The 20,491-nt window shown below is 47.1% G+C and overlaps 1 protein-coding gene and 1 long non-coding RNA gene across 3 annotated transcripts; one reads left to right on the top strand and one right to left on the bottom strand.

The window, feature by feature from the left end:
• Positions 1 to 150: 150 nt before the first annotated feature.
• HDHD2 (haloacid dehalogenase like hydrolase domain containing 2) lies at positions 151 to 19,924 on the bottom strand. Of its 2 annotated transcripts, none has more exons than XM_019531800.1 (7): positions 19,835 to 19,924; positions 14,761 to 14,862; positions 12,840 to 13,048; positions 8,234 to 8,318; positions 3,076 to 3,292; positions 2,106 to 2,169; positions 151 to 1,384 (listed from the first exon to the last, which is right to left on the bottom strand). In XM_019531800.1, the coding sequence occupies exons 2-7, from the start codon at positions 14,859 to 14,861 to the stop codon at positions 1,281 to 1,283; spliced, it is 780 nt and encodes a 259-aa protein (XP_019387345.1). In that variant the 5' UTR covers position 14,862; positions 19,835 to 19,924; the 3' UTR covers positions 151 to 1,280. The 2 variants fall into 2 exon arrangements, with proteins under 2 accessions (XP_019387345.1, XP_019387344.1); XM_019531799.1 differs by lacking the exon at positions 19,835 to 19,924 and having other exon boundaries at positions 151 to 938; positions 1,041 to 1,384.
• On the top strand, positions 8,326 to 14,616 carry LOC109307742. The gene is made up of 2 exons (XR_002100350.1): positions 8,326 to 9,125; positions 14,140 to 14,616. It is a non-coding gene; the product is annotated as an uncharacterized LOC109307742 (long non-coding RNA).
• Positions 19,925 to 20,491: the final 567 nt, after the last annotated feature.

The raw sequence follows: 20,491 nt of genomic DNA, 5'->3' as shown, positions 1-20,491 counted from the left end.
CAAACGTTCATGCTACGTCACCTGGCATCTGCAGATATCAGCTCCATGTAACATGTGGCCACCCAACAAAGTGACAGCAAGACCCTTCGTTTATGTGAAGCCTGCTCCACATTCATCATAATGGCTTTTCTTAACAAAAACCGGCATGGCTCATTAACACAAAGCTGTATTTTCAATAAGGTGAATACTACAATGATGTACAGTTACAGCGTAATAATTTAACACTCAGGAGCACTGTAAAACAACTGCAAGGGACTTCGATTATTACAGTTTGCAAATGCACGAGGAAAGCCATTTACCATCATTAGAAAGTTAGTTCATTTTGGATTTAGCACGTGCAGGAAAAGCAATGCAGGCTACGGAATGAAATGTCATTTTCCAGCTGTACTAACCAAATGCATAAAAGTGGGAATCTGTCCCCACGGCTCATGAAGGATTTTTCCCAGAGCATCATAAAGAAAAAAAACAACAGTGAAATTTTGCAACAGTAGTGCTAATAGGACCCTGTTGCAGTCTAACTTCAAAAATTCATGGTCTATAAGCCATTAAGGACCAGATTTTTGTTTCTGTACCATTCCTGTTAATAACGGCATCTAATTAAAACATCTGTAAAATACTGATAGTTTTAATTTTACATAAAATTTGAAAAACAAAAGCCAGTGTTACCTGCTCTAATGAAGGGACAGAAATCATCAGTGAGTACTGTTAATAATGGCAATATTTTAAATTAAAAGTCACTCCTAAATGTGCCTCATCTCTACATTTAAATTCGATCAGAGTAGAGAGGAGACACATGGCAAGTAACACAAACCTACCAACATAGCTGATGCTGTTTCAGGCTGGAAATGCCTGTTTTGCTCTGTTTAGGTTATTTTTGGTGGGTTCTCCGGCTTAGCTCACTTAGCACATTTCAGATGAGCCTTTAAATCAGTGATTTCCTAGGAGTCAAAGAGAAAAAGCTTTGTCACTTTCCTTTCCCCACATAATGCATAAAAGCAATTTGTTTCATCTGCCACTTGGTTTTCTTTCCCTGAGCTGACCTGAGACCTGTTTTTCCTTTCTCAGTGCTTCATCTTTTGTGTTTTTACCAAGGCTTTTCCATTAAGCTGCAAGTTGGTTCCATTTCTTTTCAGTGCTCTAGAGTGAAGCCTGTTCTCTTGGTTGCAGGTGTAGTGTGCACGTTGATGCTTGGACATTTCTTTGCTTTGACGGGTACGGTGGGGAATAAAGGCAACAGTGTGAAAACAGAGCCTGGTTTCTTCCACCACAACACTCCCATCTCACAGCAGGTGCTGTAGAATGTGCTCCACTGCCTTTGGGAAACTCTCACAGGTTAAGTAAGGAGGGGGACTGATTTTGCTTTCATCTGCTGGTCGATATTTACCTGTAAGGAAAGAACAAAGAGGTCCTTTTAACAAAGCTGCTTTCAGTCTAAAGTGTTCCATGGTGTCTGGTGCCCCACCTCCATTTCCAGCGTGGCAGAAACAGCTCGTTCAGCTGCCACTGTGATTTCTTGGGCACAAGGACAAGCAAAGCTAGAGACATAAATGTGGTATTTAGCTCTGCACATGCTGTGTTTAGTGGTGTGAACAGTGCCTGGCACACTGGGGCGCTACCACAATATAATTAAAATGACAGTAATTCGCAGTCCTATTAGGTCCCAGTGTATGAAACAGACTGATTTGCATAACTGTCCTTGTAAGAGAAGCAAGGGGTTTGGGTTTTTTTGGTGATCTCTTATATTGGACCAACTCTACAGGTGGGAGGGATGCAGGCAAGCTTTCAGGCTTCTTGGTCACAGTGCTATCTTTGAGGAGCTGCCAGATTCTGTTTTCTGGCAGCTGAAGTTTGGACCTAGAAGATATTCTGAAGCAAGTCCTTCTACCATAATGTGCTCAGAGCCTACCGGCAGCCACATAGTCATATTCCACAATGACAGAAGGCCAAGGTCCCTGCTGGAGGATCTCCATTCTTCACGTGATTTAGACCTGGGGCTTGTGGAAAATATCGGTCTTCCTCTGAAGCCACTGGATACTTGGGAAGCCAGAGGGAAGATACCAGAGCCCAAAAGTATCACAAGATGTCAAAATCTGCAGGGTACATACCAGTCTTCACTAGAATACCCAGCATGCCGGCATTCTGGGCCCCACCAACATCATCCCTGCAGTCCTAGACACAGAACAGGAAAATCACAGAAACATGTTAATGGATATTCCCATGGTGGTCAGTACCCAGCCATGGTGTGACCTAACAATAAATCACATACTCTTTTCCTACAGTGGCCCTGCCTCATTCAACAAACAGATGGATGAAGCTCCATTAATAAACAGCCATTCTGTATTTTGTTCTGTTCTCACTGTTCAGCAAGCAGCCCCTCAGCCTAGTTTCTTGCATCAATCATCAATAGGGCTGGAACCGTTTTAAGGCTGCTCAAACCTGCTGCCTGAGCCAACGGAGTAACAGGGAGGAGACCTAGGCAGTAAGTGTCACAAGTACTTGCTGATGGGAGAGGGCTGAGATTCAGGAATCCTGGGCTCCGTGCTAGATACTAAAGTAGCATGCTTAAACGGGCACAGATTTCCACCTCTATCTCCAAAGCTTGGCTTTTCTGTCCCAGCCCCTCCAACCTGTCACAGTCTTGTGTCTTTCCCACACTTGGTTACTCATCGTAGATCTAGTCCCAGTGTCCTTGCTATGGCAGCCTGAGTCTTCCCTTCACTGTCTGAGGCTCAGTATCTCCTCCTGCCTTCACAGCTGGCCCACTACTCTTGCCATGACAATACTTATGTGGAGGTGGGATTTGCTAGCAGGGTTCTCAGGAGCTGTGGTTTCTATCCCCTGCTACAGACAGTCTACGTGACCGCGGACTAGGTATTTAGAGCCTGATTCGTGGCCGCTGAAGACACAGCATTAAATAAATGGACACTGGATCAGACCTCGAGTGTTTGTGAATCCGTTCCCTCCAATCAGCCCCCCAGGTACTGGAAAGGTCAGTCTGTCAGTGTCTGAAAGGCACATGCATGCTGTGGAAAAGGGTATAAAAGAATCAGGCACTTGCCCTGCCTTTATACTTACATCGCCAATCATAACAGTTTCTTCTGGTGTGTAGCCAGTCCCCCGTAAGGCTTCTAGGAAGAATGTTCTCTCTGGTTTCCCTACTACTGTAGCTTTGGAGTCTGTAGCGTATTCCAGACCAGTTACAAAAGGTCCAGGTCCCAGAGCCAAGCCATCTTTCCTCTTATAGTATCGGGCTTTGTGGATAGCTATAAGTGGAGCACCATCCAGTATCAACCTAGAAACCATGGAAGAAGACATGCTTTTAACCTTGGATTCACCAAGCAGGATTGGGTTATTAGATATTAAGTTCTAACAACCCAATCCTCCTTTAATGAAGTTGAATGCTAAAAGTCCCAATGACTTTAATGAAAACAAAGCTCAACTGCACTGAGGTTTAAAATCAACCTCAGAGAGTTAAATAAATTTAATAGCTTCCCTTCCTCTTTGTAGAGAAGTAGGCACCTACAAACAAGTGAAAGGAACTAATATTTTCAAAGGGCCATAACTGATGGAGAAGGATATTTAATATATATTTACTTACCTATTTATTATTATTCAGTCAGTGATTCAATGAGATTTGTTTGTCTAACAGAACCTCAAAGTTGCTTTTCACTTCCTAAGGCTAAAGTAAAAACTCATTTGATTTGCTCCCATAAATATTGTATTATATATTAACTAGAGATATGACTTGCCGATAGCAGCTAGGACCTTTGATTGACGAAGGCTTTGAATTTCCTACTAATCTTCCCAGGCCCTTCCTGGCACAGCAACACTGCAATGCTTTCAGGATGATCCTACGTGAGAAGTCTGCAGTGTGGCCTGTTCAGCAGAGCAGTTCTGAACACCAGCTACACCTGAACATCAGAGCTGCACAGCTCAGCTGCCGCATCCCAGCTGTTGCAAGCCTGAGCCCGGACAGGAGGGAGGCTGGATTCCATGAAGAAAGTACACAAGCTATTTTCTATTTAGCTTTTATGAAGCAAAAAATCTCAGCTGTCTTCATATGGCAAACACTGGTCACAAAGAAAGATCAACCTGTCCAGAAAGCTAAGTACTAGTGCCCCCCTCAGTGCTTAAGTAACTGATTCCTGCCCCTGCTGCTACTCTGAGACATTACATTTTAGGAACAAAGTTAAGCACTGGTGTCCTTATTACACGGCGAAAAATGTTCCAAATGGAGGAAAGGTCCAAACAGCCAGTCAGTGTGCATTTAACAGGTCTGATTAGTGTCATGGGAGGCTGTGCAAACAAGTGGCAATCTCTATACTTGGACTTTAAGCTAGCCAGGGCAGCTGGGTGCTTCAAAAAGTGGATGCAGGAGTAATTTGGGAGAGGGGGAACTATACAAACATCTTTTCTAGGTTGTCACATGCCCCATCATTGGTCCAGTTCTTCAGGAAAGCATCCTGCAGGCAGCAGTGGAGAATTCACAATTAAGGTCTAAAATGTGGATTTCTGCAAGACAAATTAAAAATGAGCTGCCCTTTTCCTGCCAGGCAGCCAGCCTGCTAAAAAGCACAGAACAAAGCTGCCACTAACCCAGAAAAAATGCAGTTAAACACATAAAGATAAGCATTCCTAATGTTGCTGCTGACTACGTCAGTCGAAGATGTTTCACAGGTACCTTGTACACTGCCATCAGGTCAGCGATGCTGCTTCTCTTTTAATTGTCTTGTGAATCTCTGGGGGCAGAGACTCTACGGGGCTTGTGTGTGTGTCTTTGTCTACACAGTGCAGCCCTAACGGAGCCACTAAAGATTCATACAGCACAAACAGTTAAACTAAACTCCCAAGTTCACAGTTTGGGACCTGGGACAATAAGGGGCATTCTGTAAGCTAATTTGGGGTCTGATCCTGAGCAGCCATGATTACATTGAGATTTCACATCCACAGTTTGCCACCCGTGGCTTTGATGCCTGCGTGCTGCTATCACACACCTGGCAGCTCTCTGCAACTACAGCAGCGCTAAGATCAGTCATACTGGAAGTGTGCTTGAAAGCAAGGCTGGAGGAATCCTCCTGGTACTGCCAAGCACCGTTCAGCTGTTACAATCCTCCCCTGGTCTTACAGCAATAAAAGCCCTCTAGATAGCATCTATAAATGCTGAGGTAATGATCGCTGAGTGCTTCTCACTTGATTTTACAGTGCATTCTTCAGGTACCACAGGCAACTCAGGTCTTTATCACACCAGGTAGAAATGTAACTAGCACTGTGGAGAAAGCAAGCTGCAGAGCAGTCAGCTCAGGAATTGGCAGGGTCCCTTTGGCAGACTGCTTGGGACAGGGAAAGGTGGTTTTTCAGTCTGGTGAACCAAGCGGTCTCCGTTGGTCCCGTCAGTACCAGTCTTCCTGGCATGCTCCATGGTGCCTCGGCTCATAAAGCTGCATCAGCCCTGGTTAGGATGCCTGCTCTGGGGGGCAAATCTTTATCCCCCTGTCTCCTGTGCAACTCCGAAGTGCCCACAGCACTTGCAGCAATTTATAAATGGGAACACTTCAGTATTACAGTGAACTTCTACTGAAAAAAGGAAAAGTAAAGCAAACCCAGCAAAGACAAGGCAGCCGTCCCTGAGCTGGTCACGTCCATCTTACTCTGTACAGGTGAAAACTGTTTCTTATATCCTCAGGTTCACAGCACTAAAAGCTGACATCTGTAAAGGGTGTTTGGGTCAGGAACGGAGCTCAAGATCCAGGGTTTCCTGCATGTTTGAACTGTGCTTAATCCCAGAATTTCATTATCTACCCAGTTGCCAGAGGCTCGAACACCAAAATAACATCGACATCCCTAGAGAGCAGATGGGCCCTTTTAACTCAGGTTTTATATTCATACTAGCAACTGCCATGGGACTGCTCTTTGGTTGGACGCTGACTGCGGCTGTCAGGCACCTGTATCTGCAATCCTTTGCTGCAGCCAAATCTGCTCAGTGTTGGGGAACAGGTCTCGGGGGGGAGATGACTTTCACCTTGTAACATTTTGGTAACAAACTCCAAGTCCTCTATTTAATAGCAGTGGGCCCAATTCATTCCTAGGGTAACTCCACTCACTTCCCCAGGATTCATTCTGCCCACATCCCTTTTAACCTTGGCACAATGGAAACCAGAGCCACAATCGCCAAAAGCGGTAATGTGCTCACTCTCTTGTTTGAAACACCCAGGTCTCCTGGCTAAGGCAGCTCCCTGCCATCACAGAGTGCCTAACACACTTGTGACAGAAATATTGATAACCAAGAAGCAGCGAGTGCTGGGGCAGATGACAGGTTTACTTTGTGCAGCTGTGAAATTAAAGTTGACCCACGAACCAATCTCTAAAAATCAATTCCATCAGCAACGTGCACTAAGGCGGCAGATACAAGTCAGTGCCAGGTCAGTACATGCTTTTTTAGTGTGTGGAGGTTTGGCAAGCAGATAAGACTGCCAACTTTCTGCTGCTGCTGCCCTCCACAAGCTACTGGCTATCAGGGGTGATACCTTTTGTTTGAATGTAGTGTTATTCAAGGCAGATTATGAAGTGATGGAGAACCCAGGTGGTTTCCTGATTTCAAAGTAAAAAATAGTTGTGTGCTAGTAGCTCTGCAGCCACCCTCAGGCAGAGCAGAGGCTCTCTCAGCTGTACGTTTGGTAGGAGAGCAGAGTTGAGGCCTCTGTGTGCTGCCAGACGGAGGGCATGAAGAGGCAACTGCTCCCTTCAGGACCTTTGGAGGAGCAGAGTTCAAGCTGATGCTTCTCAGCATTCCTCCCAGCAGAAAGGCACAGGAGCGCCAGATCACCTGGCCCAAGTACATCAGCAGAATAATGTGTGGTGTCCTGAACCTGAAGCACCCACCACCCCAGGAGCCTGTGCTCAACAGTGGTGAGAACCAGATGCAAGAAACCACACAGCAGACAGACAGCCATGGGATAACCTGCCTTAGCTTCTCTATCACCTCCTAATCCAGGGGTGGGCAAAACAGTGAATCTGGCTGGCAGCCGGACTCCATTTCCCAGCCGCCCCTGCCCATGTGGCTGGGAAGAGTTTCCATGGAGACCCCAGCAGCAGCCCTGCTGTGATAGCCTCCGGCTGGGGTCACCATGGAGACTGCCCCCAGCAGCACTGGCAGGGTGTGCACCAGGACACAGAGCTGCTTCAGAGCCAGGCTGGGATCGTGCGGCAGTGAGAGCGTGGTCCAGAGCCAGGGCAGAGCAGCGATCTGCAGCTTGCGTGTCCCAGGCAGGGATGTGCAGGCAGCAGATCACGGCTCTGCCCTGGCTCCTTGCAGCGGTGACAGCATGGTCCAGAGCTGGGGCAGAGTTGCAATCCACTGTCTGCACATCCCTGACTGGGGCACGCAGGCTGCAGATCACAGCTCTGCCCTGGCTCTGGACCACACTGTCACTGCTGCACAATCCCACCTGGGCACTGGAACAGCTCCCTGCCCTGCCCCTGCTGCACGCCTGCCAGCAGGGGTGGAGCTAGGGAGGGCTACTGCCACCCCAAAATTCCCATAGCCGGCTGCTGCTGAGCCTGCCCCACTCCTGCTCACAGCACAGCACCCCCTCAGCCCCACCATCAGGAAGAGGCTGGCACTGCTGCTGCCTGCCAGCCTGGTCTTCACAGCAGCATGGCTGCTGCTGGAGTCTCCGTGGAAACCAGCCCCAGCCACATGGCTAGGGGCTGCTGGGAATTGGAGTCCACTGCTGGCCAGATCCCACCTGTGGCCCAGACTTCGCCTCCCCCTGTCCTAATCCCTCAACTAGAGATGGCAAGACCCTGAGGCATGAGGTTCTGAAGTGTACTCATATGAACTGGGACAGCTCTTGATACTGCTGTTATCCTTATTGATGGCCAGACCCTTCTCAATCTCAGCAGCAGTTTTATAGTTTCTAGGTTGTGAAAATTGTTTAATTCCATATTGAACTACCTAAAAACAGCATGAAGTTAAGGCCTCCAGATAGAGCATACCAGTCAGCTCTCCCTCAGTATGATGCCTAATGTAGTGGAAAGGGATGCCATGGGCTTACTCTTCCCACTGTCCCTCCTGAGACAAAGGGGTTAAGTGTAGTTTTAAATTAGACTATAACCTCCTCTCCAGGGCCAGGACTCTCTCTCTGATGTCTCTATACCAACCACAGTACAAGGCCCCAGCTGTGCTTAGGTCTTTAGGACTACCATTACAACTCGTAAGATGACAACAACTCACCGGAACGCCTGGTTCATCATCTGGTAGTTAAAGTGCTCAGGTGCCAATCCAACCACCACCGCATTGGGGTCGTTGGTATCTATGCCTGGAAAATTAAAGCCAAAATGTAACATCTTCTATGAATTCATCCCCCTGGTTTAAAATACACCCTTTGCCTACTGACCAGAAAGTGAATTAGTCTTGGTATATACTTTGCAAGACACCTCAGACTCCCACCTGGCAACGTCCCATCTACAGACGGAGCTGAAAGGCTGCACTGGCAGGGGAGAGGGAATCATTGCCTACAACACCAACAGCGTGCCAGGGAGTGGCTTCCCATACCGGCTACTTCTAAAACCCCTGGGCGGTCTTAGCAGAATGGTTTTACAGGGGACCCCTACCCAAGGGGTATAGGTTCTTCTGAATCTATCAGGCAGTTTTGCCCAGTCTCCTTCCTTGATTAGATGCTTGCTTCCTTGTAGATGCTGTGCTACCACCTTATATACCTACAAGGCCCACACTTAACCTACAAAGGCCATTAAATACAGCTAAAGCCACTAAATGTACCATCACCATAGCCAGTTATGTCCAACACTGCCTATTCTAAATGCAGGGGAAATACCAGTATCCAGTCCTCTGCTGGAACAGTGACCATAGGGAATAAAAGCAATATGCGCTACACTGCTCTACATGTTATTTAGAGGAAGGGCAGTGAAGAAATGAACAGCTTCTCTCTTCAGCTTTCTGCACAGTCACAAGCAAAGCTGAGAGGGGAACTGGAAACCTCTGAAACATGGAGCAGTTCAAACTGCCAAAATCCAGGCTGATTACAGTCCACAAGCAGCACTGCCAGAGGGAAACCCAGCCATCAGACCAATAGCAACTGATGGAAGCATGCCTCAACCCGCCGAAGGTAGGCAGGCTGTAGTCATTCGTGGCCAGATTTCAAGTTACCATTTTCCAGCTCAGCATGGAGGAAAGTATCAATCCTTGGTTTTCAGAGCAAGTTAGATCCTTGCTTTAACACAGCGCTGTCCAACTGGTGGTCCACAGGCTGGTTGTGGCCTGTGAGAAGTTAAATTGTAGTCAACCAGGCTCCCACCTGGCCACCACTCTCCCGGCTGCAACAGCAGCAGGAGGCTTTTGGCTCCCCCTTCCTCCCCCAGCCTCTCCTTTCTGAAACCGCCCCAGGGGGCTAGGCAATGCGACACGGTGCGGTGAGCTGAGGGGGAGGCCAGGACTACATGGGTGTGTAGTGCAATGCTGGGGGATGGGGGGCACCTGTGCAGGCGGACTATGCAGGAGTAGGACATCTTGCATGGCACGTAGCCAGAACGGCCTGAAGGCCCCTAATGCTGTGACCCACAAGGCATGCAGCCCCTGGCCACTTAGAGGTTAGACAGCCTTGCTTTAACACATCAGGGCCCGCTAATTTTAAAATCAGGCCCAGGTACAGTTAACTGGCTGCCAACAGAAGTCAGCATTTCCAGACAAAAAGACTTGGGTTCCACCTTCAGCAACAGATATACATGCATGCACACTTCAAGAGCTGGTGACTACTTCTCGTTAAAGGTATTGCTCCTCCAGATTCTTCCATAAAAGCAGTTCAACTCCAGATCTGGATATTCAGCACAGAGATGCCAGGTGCTCTGTCCCATCCTAGCTTCTTCACTTCCCCTGAAGCTTTCTGATCTCATCTGGTTAGAGAAAACTGCTTGGGGCAGAGGGGGTTGTTTCTGGTGGGTGCGGTAAATGTCATTCTGACTGAGTCCAAGCACTGCCCAAAGGGATCTTGTAGCATGACCTGTGAGGGAGCAGACTTTGGACTGGCTTCATCCATCCTGCAGCCAAATCACCCTGTAAGAATCCCTTACTTCCAGCTCCTGCATCTGTTGTCCAGCACAGCAGAATCACAACTGCCTCGGCAGGAGATGGTGATGCCACCTTTGCCATAGGACCTCACCCTTGGACGAACAGCATAGAGGCACAGAACCACCAGTGGAGGAGGTGTGGGACAGGCGCACAAGAACAAGAAGCTCACAGCAGTGGTGGCAGACAGCTGTGTTTGGAGAAAGCTGGCATCTCTGCCCTGCCTTCCCATTCAGCATTTACCACTCCTTTGCTGGGATAAGCTAGTACTCCTGGGCCTCGGCAGATGCAGAGTCAGACACGCCATTGTCCGATGCCACGTACTGCAAATTTTCCAGCTAATTCCAAAAGCCAAATGTAAAATGTGCCACTTAGAGACACCAGGGGGATTTGTGACACTCCCTCAAAGCATCTGGGTCCATTAACCAGAGAATGGATTACACGCATCCATCTGTGACCAATTGTATATAGGGAAGATTATCCAAGAATAATTCAGCAGCAGTCACTACCAGGAGTTTAAAACCTCTAGCGTACTTAACTGCTTCAGGAACGTAACGGAGAGGAAAAACGAGTGAAACTGCTTGTGGCAGAAAAAAACCAGTATATCCAACCCACTTCATGCTGGGTCTCGCTGACACGCAAAAATGGCACTAAGTTAACTCAATCAGTTTCTAAACCTCTACCAAATTAAGCTGTATCAATACCAGTCTCTACTCAACTGATTTAAGAGACCCAAAAGGCAGGGAATTGCATGGTTTTAACTGAATTTATTAAATTTAGTTAGAAACCAATTGCAGTTTCTAGTTTTGCGCAGGGTTGTTGAGAACAGACATAGAAAGTTCACTGAGCAATGTTTACCTGATAAAAAAATAGGCAGAAGAGATTATAACAGTCTCCATAAAGACGTTCCTTTTGCACACCCATTCTAAAGAACATGAAGCAGAATGTTGCACTAAATTTTAAAGGAAATCCCCAACTCAGAGATTATACAACCAGTTCTGATTTCAGGTTGGTCAGAAAAAAAATGGTAGTCAGCAATCCTGTGTTTGCAAGCTTCTGAATTAAAATGAAGCAATATTCAAAATTCTAATTGTTTTTACAATCTGGTTAGCGTCATTATCTTTGAGTTGAAAATCTAACAGTAACAAAGTCTGCATTAGTAATCCTTGTTAAGTAATACTAAAATGCCTTTGAATTTGACACTTGATAGCCTTGGGACAAGCGGACACACAGGGGTGTCAACGCTTTATTGATAGTAGCTTGCTGGTTGTTTGCCTAGGCTTCTTTTACCACTGTAACTTTTAGGCTCATTTTGAGCAAGGTTAGGTACCTGACTGGTAAAAATGCCCTGCACACATTTCTGGGCCAGCAGTAGGGAGAAATTATGAAAATCTCAGTGCGGACACCCTAATAGTTCGCAGCATAGACAAGGTCTCTGTAACACAATACAAGAAAACTTCAGATTGCTATCCCCATAAATGGTGCAATGACTTACTGCATGTGTGCGCCAATGTGTAGACAAACAAACAATTTGAGGACACTGGCCTAGCTCACTTCCTAGTGATGCTGGAGGACCAAATTGCATATAATGTTTAATGTCATCCAAATCAGAAGCATGTACAGAAGTTCAGTTTAGTCTAACGCTCAGCTTATCCAACAGTTTTAGATGCTGGATAACATAACCCTTAATCTCAGAACCCCACATAACCCCACAACCCACTCATAACCCCACTCATAACTCCACAACCCACTACCAGCCAAGACCCCCAGATAATTAGAGCTTCCTTGTAGATAGACCCCAAGCATGCACTAACAAGAACATGATTTCAGAACATTTTTGAAAGTCAAATTGAAAACCAGCGAAGAAACACACGGGCTGGCTGTACAGCACTCCCATGCATTCATCATGATTGTATGTAGTTTATGGATTGTGTTGATTTTACTAAAGTACGCAAACAATCCATTAAGTGTCTGGAATATTGCACAGCTCATGGTGCTGTGATTTAATTAAAACCTGCAAAAATCACATTACTACACTGTAGTTGGGTGTTCACAGTAACTCATTAAATTTGTGTGGGGGTGGGGGAGCCTCTAAACTATTCTCAGAGCCCTCAACAAGCCTGCCTCCTTATTTTGCTTTAACCCTACATTACTCACAAACCTGGTAAAACTGCACATGTGCTTTGGGTCAGGGCTAAGTATGTCACCCCCTACCCATCCCACCCCCAACTCTCCACTGCCAGCCACATCATCCTCACACCTGGAAAACCCTATGGCCAAGAACCATGATGCTCTCAGGCTCTGGTCATTTGGGGCCAACATACCAGAGCAAACTGGCAAAACTAGGACATGAAAGTGCCACACAGTATACATTCACAGGCAGAAATGGGCACAGGCCTGATTCAAGAAAGGGTGTGTACTACTTATCCTGAGAGGTCTTCTTAGGGACCCAGCAGAAAGTCAAGTGTACAGCAGCACATGGAGCAGAAAATGAATTCAGAGGATAATGGGGCACAGTGTTTGTGGTGGCAGAGTGAAGAGCCTCAAAAAGGAATGTGCTCAAGTGATGCTAGAGCTGGCTCCTCCTGTGGCAAGTGCTACAGGCTCCTCAATGCCAACAGTGCTCAGAACCTCCATTTCCTGCCTTGCCTGAACGTTGGGGATAAGGCTCTCTCCTCCTTCCATGGGACATACCACTGCCAGAGTCCTACCCTCCAGTATCAGTCCCATGCAGCTCAACAAATCCACTCCATCATACCTCTGAAATCATGCAGCGCATTATTGTCCACCAGCAGGAGGGGCCTGACCTGCTTCTGCTCCAGAAGGCGCCTGGCTGCAGTCAGAGACGTGAAGATCTCATCCTCGGCAATGTCAAACCCCAGTTTCTGCAGCCTCCCCAGCAGGTCTCGCTTGCACTCCTTCGTCGTGTTGGTGACAAAGCGGATCGTCACTGGGGCACCGCGCAGTCTATGCCAAGGAGAGCACAGCTGAATGGGCTACTGGATCCTTCTACATCCCAAGCAAAATCTTGGCAAGCAAAATCTACCTATCTTGTTCACAGAACAAGCCAAGTGCTAGTTGCTATTAATTCTCTTTGGGAAGAATGCAGTAGGAAAAAGACCCCTGTTCAATTATTTAAGACTCTAACTCAAAAGGACTGGCTGTTCTCATAGTGAAATGACAGATGTTCTTTGCAGATATAAGTACAGTGCCTGGCTAAGCAAACCTGTGAACAACCAGGCAGACCTGGTGTGGCTAATGAGGAGACTCAGTGGCTTTGTGGCATGATCCCAAAGACATCCCTTTTAGGGGCTGAGGCTCTGGATGGGAGTCCTTGACCTGGGAGGTGGACAGCTGATCTCTACAGCACCCCCCCGCCTCCTTCACATCCACAGGGATTTTCCATAGAAGTTAATACTGACTTTGCTATAGATTGTCTCTGATAAAAAATGTTACCTGAAGCAGCAGCCAGCCACAATTGCCAAAACCACTCTAGCTTCATACAGGTGGACAGGTTGGGGGACAGCTATCAACTCTACTCCAATAGAAGCAGAAGGAAACCCTATGCTTTCTGGCTCCCATGTGAGCTTTCTCTCTAAGGGAGCGTACACAGTCACATCAAGATCCACCTGTAGCATATAACAGCATACATGTTCTGGTTTATTGTATCTAGCATAGGTAACAGCAGCTATGCAGACATGGCAGCATGGGCCTTAGCGCATGTTACCAACCAGAGTACATGCTATCCAGGGGCCCTGACTATATTCTGGTTGCTAGTGCATAGTAAAGCCAGGGCAGCTGTGCCTTATCTGAGCTAGCTAGATTACAAGGACACTGTCAAAAGTTACACACTTGTACTTTCCTGGAGCTGCACAGACAATCCCAGTGAAAACAATGGGACACTGGATAAAGATAAGCAACTCTACCAGTGTCTGCACGATCAGAAATTTAAAGTAATGCTCACACTCAGGCCACAATATCTGCATCATCTGCGCTATCCTCTCTAACTCATTTTGATGGCAATCTTAATGTTCAGTATTCTTCCTCATATTTTACAGGACAAGGTTTCCAGGAAGGGTGTGTTCTCCAGCACTTAGGATGTGATACAAAAAAACAAGCAGAGATGGATGCTACATCACTGAGGTAAAATCACCATACCCTTTTGTTTCAGTTCCCTGCACAGGCACTGCAGAGGGGTATTTCTACTGGGCTTTCCTGCGTATTTGAGGACATTGACCTAGCTCACTACCTAGTGAAGCTGGGGGAATTAATGTTCTGAAAAGAAAGGTTACATTATCCAATACTCTCATAGCATGGTAAGTCAATGTACTGAGAAACTGGGACTGTCTGCTTAACAGAAGGAGGGAAAGAGTGAAATAAAATTAAAAAAAATAAGCTGAAAGGCTAAATTAGATGAGTCCTCCTATAAACTACAGTTCCCAACGGCTCCAACTCCTCCCAGTCACTCCAGATTTATACTACTGAAACTCCATTTGCTTTAGTGAAGTTAGCATGGAGTCAGAGCAGCATAAATGCAAGAGGAAAACAGCCACATATGTATCTTCACTTACATTTTATACCTTCAAGATGCCCATTCAGCTCTCAAGCTCTCTCTGTAAAAACAGCACATACACTTGTCTTTGTGTAAGGGAGGAACTGGGAAGGGGGGTGTCACTTGCCTTTTAAGAGCTTCCTGTGCACCCGGCACAGCTGAGTCTTCAATGTGAAGTGTGCCACTGAGATCCACCAAGACAGCTTTCAGCACACGCCGAGCTGCCATCCTTCACCCCCCCCCAAAAAAATAAAAACAAGCAAAAAAAAACTGATTAGAAGACAATGGACAATAAAAGTAAGGAACTCAGTTAAGCGTCTCATTCGTGCCAACTGCGGTATTACTCAGAACATTACTCGCAACATGAAATGGGCCCCTTTAGACAGGGAAATAAAAGGCAGTGTTAAAAAAATGCATAATTGATAGGGTGGTATTTTCGCATAGACTCTATATATGGAAATCAGGTGCTATTTGTTTTTTAAGTGTTTCTACCCGAGTGCGTCTAAATATTCTGTAAGCAACTGAGACCACAGGGAAAGGGATTTCTGGGTATGGTACTGTTGGTTGGGGGGTCTCACGTTGCTCATTTCCGAAGTGTCACTGACTTCACTAATTCCACTCAAGTGAAAATAAATAGGATAAAGGGGTGATGGAGCACTTGGAGCTCTAGAGTCCCAAATGCTTTACAAAAGTAGGGAGGAAAAACAGGCACAGATTGGTTAAGGGATTTGTTTAAGATCACATAGCCAGTGACAGAGCCAGCAACAAAACCCATGTCACCTCATTCCCAGGGCAACCTGCAGGGCCAAGGCCAGCAGGACTGGAGCCTGAGACAGCAGACTAAGGTGGCCGCTGGTCTTGTTTTATACCAGACCATCCTGTTTTTAAATAAGGAATGGACTGGAAAAAAATCCTGTTTCTCAGTTCATTGGTGGAAATACATGTCAATCATTTGTCCTCACAATTCTATTGGCTGTGCCTAGAGGTAGGGTGGTACAAAGCCAAGAGCAGGTTTTTGGCCCATCCAAGGGCTTTTTGCTGCTGATTGGCGAAGAGGCCCAGTGGCCCCACGTCTTGCTGATGATTAGCTGAGGAGGTAATGATCCCCCCCACCCCTCATTGCTGATTGGCCAAGGGGGGCAGTGGTCCTGCTCCTCACCAAGGGGATGCCCTGTACACTGGGGATGCATCAGTGGCCACCCTAGAGCAGACGCAGTTCATACCTTGGCCAAGCAATGTGCTAAGATGACTAGTAAGATCTAAGCATGCTCGACAGGCTAGAGTGGGGGTCCATAACCATTTTTTGGAGTGGTTGGACAAAAACCACAGCAGTGTCTGAGATGGACCACACTTCTAACCTGCCCACCACCACTTCTTCCTGCTGCCAATTACTGGGCTTTGCAGGCTGGATGAAACTGCTTAGTGGGCTGGATACGGCCTTTCGGCCATAGGTTGCTGACCCCTTCACTAGAGGATTTGACCCTCATTCTCAAGGCACAACAGATTTCTGTGCGGAATACTCCGTTCAAAACAGAAAGTTGCCATCAAAAGCTAGATAAATGGGTTGAGGAAAAGCACAAGGGTCCTGTTGTTCAGTCCCAGTTGCAAGTGGCTTTGGACGGCTGAAGGTCTGTAGAAACCAGCCTTGCTTGCTGACGTAACTGGAATTTATTTCTCTTTGCAAACCACGTGTCCTGCTTGTCGCACCAACTTGCAGAACTACTTGCTCACTATTATTCAACAGAACCTTTTCTTTTTCTCCGCAATTTACCAGCCCATCAGAACTATACAGCCTGTTGTCCTGAGACATTAATCAGCAGCTGGTGTCAAGCTGCTTCGCTCACAGTCAGAGACGGTGAATAAGTACGTGTATACTTCTAAAATTTTGCCTGGTGCCAAGAAGCATGACTGGGACCTGTCCCAGGAAATTTTAATCTTTTATCAAACTTTTTTTTATCAGTGCAGATAAACCATAAACGTGATATCTAAGGTACAAGGCATATTCCACAAACAATTTTATGATCTGCCTAATTTTAGTAATACATAGCAGTAGCTGATATCAAAAAAGAAATCAACTTATCTTAGTGTGTCTGGTACTAAACCAAGGCCAAAATTCTGTTATAAATAGCTGATAACTGCACGTCCTACCCCAGCAGAAATACTTAAGGCTCTCGGGCAATTTCGCTGTAAAAGCAGCCATTAGGTTCTCAAGACATCTTCCCAAGGTCAAAACCTCCAGCCTCAGTAAAGGCTGAATGCAGTGAAACCAGCATGACCCCACATAACCCTTCTGTCATAAAGTTGACTTCCTGGGTTCCCTTTAGTCCTGACGCCAGGAGTAAGGGAGACAAAAAAGCAGGAAAAATAGAGCTGTGAGTATATGGGATCTTCTGGCCAAATCTCATGTCTTCATAGCACCCATACATACTGGCGCAGGGGCTGATTCAGAGGCTCTCATACTGCTCCACCACCTAGTGAGTGAAACTCCTAACCCTCTCACCCCACATCTCAGGTGACCTCATGGATGCAGCCCATTTCCTATGGCTGGGCCCAGATGACAGTCTTCTCCCATAGCAGAGAATTTGGTTACACATAGTCTCTCTTTCAGTGCAGCCTAACTAAAATCCAATTGATGTAAAAATAAAATTCAAAATCTAATCAGTCCTACAGGACTTTGTAATCCAAGTGTGAGTGTTCATGTACATGTGCAGCAAGTGGTTTATGGTTTTGGACTGAAGAACAGGAAAAAGAGATTTTTCCCTTTCCTCTCTCCTTGTCATCTCCACCCTGAAACACCATGGTCACGTTCTGCCGCTCAGAACAATTTGCTATTTCGGCTGCAGGGGGTGAAACACGGTTGCTTCCCTGTTCATAGATTCATAGACTGTAAGGCCGGAAGGGACTGTGGAAGATCATCGAGTCCAGCCCCCTGCACCAAGCAGGAAAGATGATTGTCTGCTCTCCCAGCTGCAGTCACTAAGCCCATAAACAGAGAAGTATTTTGGTCCTGATGCCTGTCACAAGACTGAGAGATGTTTTAGAGCCCTGAAAGGCTCCTGTACCATTAGACATAAGGCCATCCTTTCCATCCCATGTTAGAGATGGTATCAGCACTTATATCACCTGCTAATGTCAAGTACCTAAAAACATAGAAATAGTATATTCAGTAAGTGCAACTAAACCATTTTACCACTGCCTCTAAGCTCAAAGTGTTGAACAGGATTACATTAGTGCACATTCTCATCTCAGCCAGCAGTAAAAAATAGCTATGAAAACTTTCTGAGCAGCTGCAATTTTTTTGGTAGCACCCGTGACTCAACTCAATCTGCTGAGCTACGAGTGGCAGCTCTAAGACATTAGGACTATCACGTGGGATGACCATCCTTTGTTGGCCAGCTAATATTCCATATTGTGCATAAATATATTAGTAAAGATACACTGTTCTCCTCCGCTCCCCTACTTTTCAATAATGGTCACACAAGGGATTACACTGACGTGTACAGCTTAGTATTATAAATGAAAAAACTGGTTAAATTCTTTGTACTAGGGTGACCACTGCATAAAAACCCAAACACCTTTTAATTTAATTTAAAGGATGATCCTTACTTGATGGCTATTGTCCTGTTCATAATTTCTGACAAAGTAGGCTGTTGCCTATGAAAGCTTATACACTTCTGAATGAGTTAGTCTATTGCCCTAAGTCACTCAGTACAGGGGACACTTGCTTTCATACTTCAGCCATAACAAAATCACAGAAAAATGAGGGTTGGAAGGGACCACAAAGGGTCATTAGTCCAATCCCCTGCTCCAGGCAGGATTATCCCTATCTAACCCATCCTCACCAAGTGCTCGTCTAACCGGCTCTTAAAGACTTCCAAGACTGGAGTTTTCACAACCTCTCTAGGAAGCCTGCTCCAGTGCTTAGCTATTCTAAGAGTTCAAGTTCTTTCTACGTAATAGTTAAACCATCAAAAACAAATACTGGAACAATTTATGAATATTCTGCAATTTTCATCAGCATCCGGTTACTGAAGTCTCACTTCCTGTCCCTCTGGAAATAAGATATCCCCACACAAGACCCTGCACTCTGGTACAAATGTATCTTGTGCTAGTTATGATTCTATATCACAATTAAACATTACGCGATTCAGTCTTTTACAACCGTATTTATGTCTCTCACCCGGGCTTAGCCTTTCTTTCGTTCGATCAGAAGGGAATGCTGAGGTCATGAACTTACCTCGTGCGGACAAAAAGAATGTCACAGTTGCAACACATGGGAAAAATGGTGGGTGAGTTTTGGAAAGGAAATAAGCTTGTAAGCTGCAGGGCATCCGCCTTCTGCCTGACATTAGGAAATACCTTCCTCTGCTGTCCATGGTGTGACAATTTCACCTTGCTGTAATGCAGGACTCTAGGTTTGTTACAGCATCTGCTACGCACCACCCAAGGGTCATGCTACACTGTGCTGGGCACTGGGGCCTGAAGAAGAGCACAGTTGAACAGTGCCGCATGGAAGCACTTTCAGTGGCACCGTAAAGTCTGCTAATGTCACGGGCACAGGCTACGCCACTGCCACCTAGGAGCACCTGTGCAAACAGTGCACCCGTGGCAGCCCCTCCACCAGCCACCTGGCAATACTGGCATGTCCATGGCAATACCGCACAGCATTGTGGGAACCTTCCTCAGCTGCCACCTGTGTGTACCCTCGGCCATGCTGCAAGGCATTGTGGGATACGTCCCCATCACAAGTCATGCTGCCACCCTTGGTGATGCCGCCCAGCATTGTGGGACACATCCCCTCCACAAGTCACTGTCATGTAAGCATGCCTGTGGTGACGCCGCACGGCACTGTGGGGCACGTCCCCCTCCCCCACACACCGGCAGGCTCCGCCCAGGGGCGGGGCCAAGAAGCGCCACACCCCTCGGTCCTCCACACATCAAGCACTGAACGGGGGACTGTCCCTATCCCCCCCGCCAGGGAAATGGTATCGTCCTCTCGCCAGACAGCTTATGGGGCCTCGGAACGCTCTACTCCGCTGAAGGCGGGCGGCGAGAGATTGACCTTGGTGGTTCCCCTGTCCCGCCCCCCCATTATCCCATACATGGTACGGTCCACTCAGTGGCAGCGAGGGAGTTTGGACAGGTCCATTCTCTGGAGGGGGGGGCGGTTTCTCAGGGCACCTCCAATCTACCCGACTCACCTGGCTCCAGTCAACCTCCGGCGGACAAGGGGCGGGGCAAGCACGCTGCACCCTCCCAGTGTGGGGTCCTCGACGGCTCTAGGCGTTCCCAGATCAGACGCCTGTTTTTTTTCTCTCCGCAAGGAATAAATATTAGGAAAGCTGCTGTTCCCCAGCTGCAGGCGTCTGGCTCCCGCATGGTGCGGCTCCGGGGAAGGGGTTGGTATTTGCAGACAGGCACTTCTACGCTCAGCCCCGAGTCCAGGGCACGTGCAGGGCCCACAGAGGCACGCGCCTGCGCAGAACTGTGCGAACCGGCCCGGGGCTCGGCGAACAGGTCCCAGCATGCTTTACGGCAAGGACTCGCGGTGTCGCCCTCACGTGTGGCCGGGCAGGTGCTCCCAGGGGTGGGCTGTGCAGGGAGCTCCGCTTCTCCCGGCCACTAGGCACCCCCAGGGCGAGCCACTGCTACTGTCCGTGGGATTGTGCATGCTTCATGTATGTGCTTCATGTGCAAGCATGTGCACGCTTCATGCATGCTTCAGGTACATGCTTCATATACATACTTCACCTACATGCTACATAGGTGCCTCGTAGGCTTCATGTGCATGCTTCATACAAGCTTCATGCATGCATCATGTACAGTTCATACATGCTTCATATACATGTTTCATGTAT

The sequence above is a fragment of the Crocodylus porosus genome, unplaced genomic scaffold (genome assembly GCF_001723895.1).
Source record: "Crocodylus porosus isolate Cpor-Errol unplaced genomic scaffold, CroPor_comp1, whole genome shotgun sequence".
Classification (NCBI taxonomy): domain Eukaryota; kingdom Metazoa; phylum Chordata; order Crocodylia; family Crocodylidae; genus Crocodylus; species Crocodylus porosus.
The sequence above is the reverse complement of the archived record's forward strand: the minus strand, read 5'-3'. Positions and strand labels throughout refer to the sequence as shown.